Source organism: Nematolebias whitei, chromosome 17 (genome assembly GCF_014905685.2).
Source record: "Nematolebias whitei isolate Nwh7 chromosome 17, NemWhi1, whole genome shotgun sequence".
NCBI lineage: Eukaryota > Metazoa > Chordata > Actinopteri > Cyprinodontiformes > Rivulidae > Nematolebias > Nematolebias whitei.
In genome coordinates this window covers 33,659,790-33,671,885 of record NC_056514.1, presented here as the reverse complement: position 1 = coordinate 33,671,885, position 12,096 = coordinate 33,659,790, and the positions used below count along the sequence as shown (strand labels likewise).

Here is a 12,096-nt window from a genome sequence, read left to right as displayed (position 1 = left end):
TCCTAAAACCAAGTTTTGTATCTAAAATAAACTTCACCTTATGGGGTCCAGTGTTTGGTCCATCAAATTGCTGGTCTCCACAGAGGGTTGGTTCCAGCAAAGAACACACACACAACCCTTTTCACCTATTTTTAGAGTTAATCTCTATTTGGCGCGATGCTAAACTCTTAATTCTGATGGCTTTTTCGAAATGTGATGGAGAGAAAAGAGGAAGTGGTGGCACACAGAGCCTCGTACATCCTGTCACCATGTTTCTGGGTCAGCAGGGTTGAGCGTTTTGGGTCAGGGATAAAAGGAGAGAGGCTGTGGTCATTCTCAATCTTATGTTATTAGTGGATTATAATTTTGGGAAGATTGACCTTCTTTATAATTCTCTAATTACTTAATAACTGATTTTTTTTTTACTTCATAAATGTTTGTAAAAACAAATCTGGTGTTAAATCAATATTGATTCCTTGACTGACTTGTACACATACACGTATTACTAATCTCCAAGCCACTTGACCTTTTTAATTTTTCATGACCACAGCAGAAATGGCCATTTTGTCAAATAAAATTAATACCCTAACCCTTAAACTATAATTTACTAATAACACAGAGCTTTATTATTGTGTAAGGTGCAATAATGTAAACTGACCGAGCAAACTTATATTGAATTGTTACTATGATGTTAGTGACAAAAAGCATGTAAAACCAAATAAATTAAAATGTAATAAACTCAGTTTTCTATATAATATTATTTATTTTTGGTTTTCAGATTCAAATGTATGTTTTTGAAGAATATGAATGTGGTTTGTGTGTAAAATTTATTCATGTACAACATCTTTTTTTTTTGCATTCAGTGTACTTGCATAAAAACAATGTCTACGTATTGCAAGCCATCAAAGAGCACTGTGAAAGATTACAAGACTAAAAAAATTACCTAAAAAGAACTAACTGAATTGTGTTCTGATTCAACTGTTGATTTTTAAGGCTGTATCTGTGAAGTTGAGCACTAAAATTACAGATTATGTTTAAGTTTTTGATAGATAAGACAAATAAATAAACTGCTGTAGGCACAGATTATTAAAGTACATTTAGTGTATTCAGACAAGTTGCTATTCTTCATTCTTACTTTCTAAGAACAAGTTAATTTCACACTAGCAAAAACACGATACAAAAGTTTGTTTTACAGCGTTTGTCCGACAACACTAGCTGAAAGTCAACTAGAGATGATGGAAGCTGAAAAAACAACAAATATATTTTTTTTCTTACGTAAAACACCCAAGAAAGACCTTATTTTATTACTTTTTTATTTTTTTAAATCTTATTTTTCACTTAAAGATAATGTCACATTGTGAGTTCAAATCAAAAGGCTTAGAGTAATGCTATTAAAAAGCCCTAAAATATAGAGTATAATTGACCATCAATGTGCACCTGTGCAAAAAAATAAATAAAGTAATAGAGTAGTTCTTCATGTCCAAGGGTTTGCTTGGAGGACGGATCAAGAGAATATCAGAATTGGGGGGACACAGTCTAGCAAAGGCCATCAAAACCAGTCCTTTCATTTAGTTTCTCATGCCATCAAAAGACCCAGTCCATTTGCAGTGTAATTAAAGAATTTGAAGTTTGAGGATCCCCAAAAATAATCTCAACACTCCTTTGATTCCACTGGAAAACAATCCAGGCAAAGATATAAAATTTAGTGAACTTCCTATAAAACACATGAATATCCTCCACACACATATTTGCAAACTGGACTGGAACATAAGAACGTGTCCTCGTGAGCTGCTTTGGATTCATGTAAGTTAAGTTCAGTCGTAAAGAAATAGTTAGCATTTCAATGTTCCACAGATATTAACACGATTATTGGTATTTTTTTGTATTTTTACTATAGAGGTTTGAAATCCGTTAAATCAAAATATATAGCTAATGTCTTCTTTTTTTGTAGTTGTACTTAAAGTGTTCTGCAAAGATAGTGTCTGAAACGACGAAGTTCAATCAAATCACCAATTTCAAATAAGATAAACATCCAAGCAAATAAAAGGGAAAGCAAACAAGTTTGGGTCAAGTCTGGCTAAAGAAAGGACATTTTCTGTGAAAATGCAGAGCAGATGCTGACTGCTGAAAATTGCTAAAGAAGCTAAAACTGAGCTGGTAAAGACAAACAAAATAGAACACCAGCCAAAAGATCAAATAAAGAAAGCGCTAGTTAAAATTAAAAGTAACAAAAAGCTTGCTAAAGTCTAATAGAAGCAAATTAATGACGAAGTAGCCAAAAGCATGCTAAGAGCTAAAAAACTCAAAAAGCATACTGGAATATTAAAGCAGCAAAAAGCTGTCTAAAGCTTAAATTAGCAAAAGGCTAGCAAAATCCAAAAGTAGCATGAGAAGATCAAAGTTCATGCTCAATAATCCAGGTAAAATAATTCAACAAATTTAAGTCAGGTCTTCTGGACGGTTTCTTTCTTTTTGGTTGAGTCGTTTCGTCCTTCATCCAAAGGACTTCATCAGTCCGAGGAGCCACATCAAACTGAGTCCCACAAGCAGCACACTCATATAGTGGAACAACCAGTTTGCTGGTGATAAGATGATTTCTGGGGCCCGCCCTCTCTCCTGTCGACTCCTATGAGGCAGCCACGGCCAAAGTGGTTCAAAGCATCAAAGTTCATGCTCAGTAATCCAGGTAGAAAATCCAGCAAAGTTCATTCAGGTCCTCTGGATGGTTTCTTTCTTTTTTATTTTTGGCCAAAACGTCTCAACAAAAAAAAAAAAAAAAAAAGAAGAAGAAAAAGAAACTGTCCAGATGACTTGACTGAACTTTGTTGGATAGCATTAGAAGACCAAAACAAATCAAACTAATTTTAACGAGAACAATATTTTTGTAGGAATCAGAAATCTCAAAGTGTTTCAGTGGGAAAATATTTGTTTAAATTAATTTGGTGCGAGGGACAAAGTGAATGATGGACTTGCGACCTGTCCAGGGTGCCCACCGCCTCTCGAACAGTGATGGGTGGACACGGGCACCAGTGATCCCCATGACCCGAAAAGGAAGAAGCGGGTAAAGATGATGGATGGATGAATTTAAAAACATATCTTCTTCTTCCAGCTGTTCTTCTTTTCAGGGATGACTACAGCAAATTCCCTCGATATTCCCAAGTAATCCATTTTTTTATTGCAGTTTAAATTTCCAGCCATTTTAAACTAACAAATACAGGCAAAACAGTTCTTTCTATCTGGACTGACTCCTTTTTAACAAGTTCTGAGCTCAAATCTGCCCACTCACCGGTCTTTGTACCCATCAATCTTTTTCACACTCTGTCCCCTTCACCCCCCCTCACCGAGGCCAGGTCCTCAGCACCGGAGCAGCCATGCTGATTGGGTTTCACTGTCTTGCGGGGCATAGAAGAGGGCAGACAGTACCACACAAGCTCTGGGACTGGAGAACCCTGTTGATCTGGGACCTTCCTGTGGGATACCTGACGTTGCACAGGTAAGACTCAGGAGAGATGAGAGCTTGATAATCCAGACCGAACCTTCTCACAGGTGTATTTGATGCTTACAAATGATCTGACACTCAATCAATAAATTATCAAATGATCTGAGATTAAATTTAAATTTAGGTAGACATACGTGTACATTTTGACAGTTGTGTTCATCAGATGTTGGCTGTACGTGGCCTTTGTGGGCCTTTGGGTGACTGAACAGAATGTTCTGACAAAATCCACTATAATTGTGAGAGAGAGCCTTTACACGTCTAAATTGTACCGCATGGATTAGTTAATTAGAGCTGAAATATGATGTGAACCAAACTGAAATCAAAAGCTGGTGGACTTTTTTCACCTCATCTACGTAAGGCAGCAGTCGTCAAGGAACGTGGCCCTCCGCAGAGGACTTTTTAGTCTGCAGGGATGGATGTATCTGAGAATGTGCTGACTTATGTCCTTCCTCCTCAGCTGTCCTCTCGAGATTTATCTGGAGCTAAAACAGGCCAGTTAAAGGGGGACAGGGGCGCCTCTTCTCTTTAGAGAGGCGGTAACTGGACCCAGGCCCTCGCATGCAGCAACCGCCACTTCCTCCACCGTACATTTCCCCACGTCGTTCAAAAACACCTGTAATCTCCAGTTTATTAATCCTTCCACCCCCGACTCACTAGTCACAAGAGAGAAGCCGTCTGAGCACAAATCTAGCGTGTGCTGGTGGCACACTTGTATGTTTTGTGCTGATTACTGTCACGCTCAGCGCAGAGCTATAGAACATGTGCTCATAAAAATAGCTCGCGCAGGACAGAATGCCCAGCTAGGAAATGAGCTTCAATTACAGTGGATGAAAAGCAATTACATTAACTGCCTCCCTGTAGACAGGCCCTTCTGCTTTCTTCTCCAGCGCTGGGACTCACCTCCAGGTTTATATAATTGCCTTCGACCTGTTCAACTGACAGCGACGTACTGCCTGCACCCCGTCTGAGCGCTTAGTCAAAGCAGACTAAAGCTGGCACTAGGAATTAGTGTCTGCAAGGGTGCGCAGGGGTTCTACGCCATGTTTAAAGTGAGCCCAACTTGATTAAGGAACCCGCTGAGGTTGTTGCTGAAGCCCACTCCAATCTGAGAAGAAAGCACCTTCATTATGAACCAAATCTCTCGGGGAATAAGCCCGAGTCTTCTTAGATGGTAGTCGATAGGTTTCACACACTTGTTGTGTCGGATCTTATTCTATCAGATACCAAACAAATAAAATATAGAAGCAACTGTTTTTAGTTTTAGATCAAGTCTCACTTACAGTTCAAACTGGTTTTATTGATGGGACGTAACAAAAATGAAAGGCGGAACAAAGTGTTCTATAGGAAAATGTAAAAAGGAATTAAAAATAAAGCTTAATGCACAAAGGAAATGCTTTTTCCGTACTGCGTTGATTGGCGAAAACAACCATTTATCCTTTTTATAATGTAGCTGCTGAAAGACATAGCTACTTCCTGTGCTTATAAAAGGTTTTGTCGACTCACCATTCACCACCTCCTTGAAGGAAATAGTCCTTTCTTCTTGTTGTAACCGCTAAAAACAGTTAGAGCTGCCTTTATACTATATATTTTAGTTTGTATTAAAGATGTTCCTGTCGTTCTTAAATGGAGTGACAATAGGGAAAAAAAGAGGTAAAGATTCTTTTTAACTTTTTCAGTTTTGTACTGTGTAAATCAGTGGTTCCCAACCCAGGTCCCTGAGGAACACCATCCTGCATGTTGTAGTTGTTTTTCTGCTCCAACACGCCTGATTCAGTGGTTTAATTACTTCCTTAAGTTCGGCAGAAGCCTATTAATCACTTTTTCCTTCAGATCATGTGTTGGAGCAGAGGTACAACTAAAATATGCAGGATGGTGTTCCTCAGGGACCAGTGTTGGGAACCCCTGGTCTAGATTAATCAAAATGTTTAGAATGATGTGGAAATTTAAAAAAGGAAGTATTAAGTAAGAAATTTGAAATTAAAGTTGAAATTAGGAGAATAAATATGATATTTTGAGATAAAAATGGAATCAAAACCAAACCAGCACTGGCGGAAAGACTAAGAAAAGAAGTGTGCCTTGTGTATTTAAGCTATACTGCAGAATAGGTTTTGACAACAATAAACACTAATAAATAACAAGTTTATTACTTGGGCTATACACAACCCATAAATAACTTCCCAAAACTCCTAGGCGGCAGTATTACTGGAGAATAACAACATTAATAAAAAAAAGGACAAATTTTATAGTGCATATCGCTCATGGAGTTTTCACCTGAGATGATTTTGTGTTGAAATAAAGTTGCAGCCATTTTGGTTGAAAATTGAAAAAGCATAATAAGTGCACAGTTTCACTCTGATTTAATAGTGCTTGGAGTACATAATGCATGAGATATTTTTGCTAACGGATGCAGTTTTAACTCCAATAGTTAAAGGCAAAGTTTAAAAAAAGATTTGTGATCAGTTAGAGCTCAGAACTTCTGTTTGGGACCACTCTCAGCGGCGACTGCACCAAATTTTAGGTCCCTATTTGTAAAACTGCTATTTTTGTGATATAAATACGGAAAAGGACTAAAGCGCCATAAAAACACGAAAACCTTTTGCAGCGAGCAATACTTATCTAGAGAATGTTTAAAATACTCTGAGCTGAGGGAAACAATCACATGATCAGTTCAAGGTACGATTATAACGTGGGAAATTTTACTTTTCTGTTTTGTCAAGCAGTGCAACTTTTAAAATAATCTTATTTCAAACACATTGACACAGTATAAGCTATATCAAAAACATATTTGTTTTAACTGATGTTATTTTATGTAAAGTAAAAATGTCAGGGAATCTAAAAACACTGTTCTTCTGTCTAGCAGCCATGCCTTTTGCAGATCCTGTCCCTTCGAACAAGAGGAAGGCGGTCAGCAAGATCATCACAGACCTGTCCAACCTCAGCCAGAAAGGTAAAACACCCCCCACTCCACCATGTCGCTTAAACAGGCAACTTCACAGTTCTTTGCAGACCCCCCCCCCCCCAACCTAACCACTGTGATTTCATTAGACATTCAAATAAACAGAAAACCGCTGTCTTGTCAGCAAAGTGTGAACAGAACTGTATGGGTGTGAATTATTGCATCTGGCTGTAAGACAGCACAATTAAACAAGCACCCCTCATCTACACTTATTCCAAGCTGTAACAGAATATCTAACATGCATGCAGCATCTCCTGGGGGGTTGTGAGTCATTATCAGATGGCAAAGCAGCCACAAATCTGTCAGCAACACAAAAAACCACATGGTGCTTCTGCACTCATTTATGTGAGGTCATATGCAGCAGAACTTAGCAAAAAGTGGACAAAACTGAATTTAGCACAATTTTTTAAAGAGATTCAGAGGTTTTTGCTCAAGTAAATTATTCAGTCAAGACTAAAGCCCCCCCTTGAAGGCTTGCATATTGGCTGCCACCTTTCATGCCAGAGTTTTAAACTAAGATTATATGATGAGAACCCATGTTGTCAAACCTTGAAAATAATACTGTGTAATTTTGTGTAAAACCTTGCACTGTTTTATGGGATCCATTAATTGGCACTTGAGTTATGTGTTGCATAAAACTATCAGTTACTATCATACAAAATTTGAGCAGAATATTCAAATTAGTGAGTTAAAGCCTCAGAGTATGTGCTGGAAATGACCATCAGCTTCGTTCACACCAAGTTTTAGCTCAATATACGTAAAACAGAGTAACAATAAGTTTCCTATTGGCTATTTTGGATTAGCTGTGGTGGTCTTCTTAGTGGTAGGTGCATACCCAATGCTTACTTTATGAAAGAGTTAATTAAAATACATCTAGTGGTTCTTGAATCATTTTGCTAACAGACACATAGATTAGATTAAAGACAGCAGAAATTGTGGTGGTTCACTGCATTGGCATCAAAAGCAGTTTTAATATGTGTGTGTGTGTGTGTGTGTGGGTGGGGGGGTGTACTCCACCAGAACATTTTCAATAAAGTAGACGCCATTTCCTGCATTCTGGTGTATTGTAACGAGTTGTTAAACATCTACGTTTACCTACATAAGTAAACACTTGATTCATTTTAGAGAGCAACAAGAAGTAGCCTGACCAACAGCTCTCCTTGTGTGAATAGTGCATGCTCTGCTTCTCTCAAGCATCCTCCCCCCGTTGCATCAACAACTGCCGAAACTAATGTAGTGCTAAGCTAGCGGCACACAATACAGACGTGCTAGCTAAGATGTTACAGACGTAGTGCTCTGCTTCTCTCACAATCCTAACCCCCCACCACCGTCAGCAAATGCCAGAACTAACATGGCATTAGAGCTGTCATTTCTAACCTGAATCTGGAGCCCAGCCCCGCCCACCCTGGATTCAGACCGGGCCATAATCATGTGCTTAATGTGCAGGCCGGGTCAGTGTCGGGCTTTTTATTGCGTCAGCGACGCGCACGACCAACGAGACAGTTATATGCCAACATGGCTTGCCATACATTCACCTGCTGCATGCGGCCATTTCACCATGCGCTGGTTGAAAGAGGTAAAAAGTTCAGTTAAGCTTCAGATGTACTACTGCCAGTGATCCGTCAGCCCAAATGGACGTTCATTCAACCGCTGCACTCAGCGGACGCGCTCAGCCGAGACCCAAACAGGTGAGATCACAAAATATATGACATGTCAGAGCGAGGTCCAATGCAGGCAGAAGAAGGGGAAGCATTTAAGACACTTTGAGAGCTCCTCAGCTCCGATCTTCTGCCCCCTTTACTCAGCCGCGCAAGTCCGCCAACCATTAATAATAGTCGGTGGTATAAGCAGTCAAAGCTTAATTGAAGATGTCAGGTTTTCTTTTCGGGTTCGGACCTCTAATTACTGTTAATTTGTTGTATTGAGTCGGGTTCGGAGCTGATGGCTGAGAGCTGGGGTCGGATTGGATCGAATTTTCTGGACCCGAGTGCAACTCTACATGATGCTAAGCTTGCACACAAAACAGAGGTGTTTTTTTCAGAAGAGCCTTTAAGATATGTAGATGGAGGGAAGTTCATAAACAGTGGTGATGGTGCAAGAATAGAACCAGAAGATTCTGAGTTTGTTTGCTAAGATCACTTTATCTTGAATTAACGAGGTATTTTATGAACGCTACATACAAAGGAACAGGTGCACAAACATTAAAGCCTTCGTCTCTCCTTCGGGTGATAATTATCTCTTTGCTTTCTTTCTCTACACTCTATATTAAGTAGTGTTTCTTACTGTGTTTTTTCCCAAATATTTTCTAATGAGTCAGACGTTTTACATACTGCAGGAAAGACCCACTAGAAACAAAATGCATTTTGCAGTTCTCTCTGCCAGACTCACCAGTTGGTCCGTCTGTTCAATCTCTGCAGCTTAAAGCCATCCAAACTCAAAGCACATAAATATAGCAGAGAGAAAAACATTTGAAAAAGTACTGAAAACATTACAAAGCTTTAAGATATTTCATGTTGTTCCAGTGAAAATAGAATAATTTCCCTACTGCAATTAATACTGCATGATAAACAGCTGTATGATTTTAGATTAAGAGCTTCACATCACACTGCTGTACCTGCTCTAACAATTACTTTAATGTTCTCCACCAGCACAAAGACCTTTGACTGACAGGTGGATTGGACTGACAGCTGAGACCAGCTCCAGCTCCATCCTTTTAAGAAAAGGCAGTATTACCTAATGGATGAATAAATTACAGGGAGGCATTTCTCTTCCACTCTGCACTTTCAGTCCATCAGGTTTAAAGTTTTATAGCAAAACTTGTATTTTAAATATGGTAGTTTTACTGTATTTATTCTTGAATTTTCACCTAATGTGAAAAGTTGTAACCCGTCTCGTAAACTGGTGTCAATTCAGTTATTTTAAGATATGAAACTTTTAGCAGATATTGTTTAATGAATTTGCTATTTTATTCAGTGATTAAGATAACTATACAGTTATTGTCTAATTAACTCAGTTTTTACTCAGTGGAAGACTTTGGTTTGTTACTGCAGCGACATTAAAAGCACTTTTGAATGATTCCATATTTTTGAGAGGTTAGCATATGGGGGCCAAGATGGTATAGAGGCAGGGCAGCCAACTTGGGACCTGAAAGTCCCAGGCTCAATCCCCAGTCACTGCACATCTCATGGTGTCTCTGATAGGCCTGTCACGATAACAAATTTTGCTGTGCGATTAATTGTCTCAGAAGTTATTGCGATAAACGATAATATTGTTTGAAATTTAACAATAATTAATTGTCACATTTTAGAAGAAATGTTGATTTGTTTGATGTGTAGTAGCTTTTTTGACCACCTGATGGCAGTATAAGACAGTTTGAACCAAAGGATGGCTAATTGAGCGACTGTCTCTTTAGGAAAAATGGGAGGGAGGGCCCTTGACATGACATGGGCTGTCATGGTGACATGGCGGACACTTGGTGATTTGAGCTCTTTAGCATAGCATTCTTCACACAACGCTTTTAAGTAACAAATCAGTAAACAAGTTCTCAGCTTCTTTTCACAGAGAAAAACAACTTTTTACACAAAGGCACGAGTTTCAACCTTGAATTTTGGAACTTCGACAAGACGGAGGTTTATTACCGAGGTCGGACTATTAGCTTAGCTCGTAGCTTAGCTTCTCAGCTAAGCTGCTTTTAACAATACAAAAAACGTGGTTTTGGATGGTTAAAACAGATTTTAAAGAGAAACGAGAAAGGGGAAGGGTCATTGAAGAGCACCAGAGTTGAGCCTTTTGTCATCTAGTGTCTTCAGTAGAAAGAGAGAGACACGAAGAAAAGATAGTCTTCTGAGCAGCACACCTTATCCCCAATATTCTCCACGGGCACTTTCGATAGCTGTCCACTGCACCACCTGGTGGTGAATGGGTTAAATGCAGAGATCCAATTTCGCCATTGTATGGGAACATGCAATGATGTCACAACAACACATTGTTATTATTATTATGTCCTAATGCATCAGTTCAGATGAGAGTTGATTTACTTTAAAACATAAACTCCTAAGTTTATTAGTTAGTTTAGACAAATTCCTTTGTTTCTACAGGAAAATCCAGGGTGCTTTTATAATTGCAACAACAAACACCCAGAGAAGAGGAATCGAGTAACAGAACTCGGAATAAAAAAAGGAAGTGGTCTTTATTTACAGGAGGCACTGGGAAGATCTGCAAAGGAGGGAGATACATATGACTTCTAGGTAATGTAGAGTATTAAATATTTTTTTTCCGTACAGGGTCCTTGTGGTCCAATGGCACAGAGAGGAGGATTCCAGGTATGTATGTTGCAGAGATGGAGATGAGATAGTAGCAGGTTGTAGGCAGTTGGCAGACAAGTGAGCAGCAGGACAAGCTTAGGCTGAAGTCCAGTGGCACCAAGGGGTCCACGCTTGTAAAGAAGAGCAGGCAAGTCCAGGAAGACCCTTCAGGAATCAAACTAGTACTTGTTTTTTGTAAGGGGACAAGTCAAGAGTTTCTTTCACGCTACAGTTTTACACAACCTTTTTCCATGTTACCATATTTTTTGGACCATAAGGCACATTTAAAATCCTTTAATTTTCTCAAAAACTGACAGTGAACCTTATAATCCAGTGCACCTTATGTATTGATTCTGGTTGTGCTTACTGACCTCGAACTGATTTTATGTGGTACATCTGAACAATGTTGAGTTATTGTGAATGAGTTGGATAAAGTTTGACTTATCTGACTGTTTTGTTTTGCTTAATGCGCCTTATGTATGAAAACAGACCCGTTCAATGATATTGCGCCTTATAGTCCGAAAAATACGGTAAACCATCAAAAAAAAAAAAAAATCATCTTTGAAAACAAGTTTGAAAATTTGGAATATTATGTTGTGTAGCTACTTACTAAATGACTTTTCTTTTCAGTTCTTTGAACACAATCTCAGCAGTTCCAACCAGCTTGCTTGCACGCTTACATCAATCATTAAACAATCTGTTGATGTCTTTTTCTCCTTGCCTCTTTTTTCCGTCCGTCTGCCGGCCCATCTGCAGCCACATCTGGATGTTTCCAGTTTGTTTTCAGTCAGTCAGTCAGCTAATCCTGCTTAGCCCCTATTTTGCTCCAGTTAATACCAACACATCTCCCATTATCCCTGCTACTGTGTCATTCTGTCTTTTCTTGTCACATGACCCAGTCTGCATGTCATCCATCTGTCCGCCCCTGCCTCCTTCAGTCTGTCCAGTTTCCCCATGGCTGGCGCTTGTTTCCCATTTTTCTCAATCAACTCTAATAAATAACCCCATGGGAGACTTCACTTTGCTCAGCCTCATCCATATTTCTCTCCAAACCCTCTCACTCACACAAACACACTTAACACACAAGCCGGATTTACGACGCTCTGCTAACAGCTCTCTGTAGAACTGCAACGCTCGGCTTTACAGATGAGTTTGTGACTGTGTGTGTGTGTGTGTGTGTGTGTGGGGGGGGGGGTAATAGCTGCTCCAGGTGTTAGGAGTGATTTCAGGGCTGTACTTGTTGGATGAGGAGAGTGTTTTTATGAGGAGCTCTGTAGAGCAGTAAAATCTACCACACCTCTGCATCAGTGACAGAGAGAAGAGACCATATGTGTTATGAGGACCCCCCCCCCCCCCCC

The 12,096-nt window shown here is 39.3% G+C and overlaps 1 protein-coding gene across 2 annotated transcripts in view; it reads left to right on the top strand.

Moving 5' to 3' along the window:
- Nucleotides 1-3,365: 3,365 nt before the first annotated feature.
- Nucleotides 3,366-12,096, top strand: part of myoz1b (myozenin 1b) — a 17,194-nt gene continuing 8,463 nt past the window's right edge. The window contains exons 1-2 of one of the 2 annotated variants that reach the window (XM_037691154.1): nt 3,366-3,472; nt 6,339-6,425. In XM_037691154.1, coding sequence (XP_037547082.1) covers nt 6,341-6,425 — 85 coding nt within the window. In that variant the 5' untranslated portion in view covers nt 3,366-3,472; nt 6,339-6,340. Of the gene's footprint in view, nt 3,473-6,335; nt 6,426-12,096 lie in introns of both variants that reach the window. The other variant, XM_037691153.1, reaches the window with a different exon arrangement.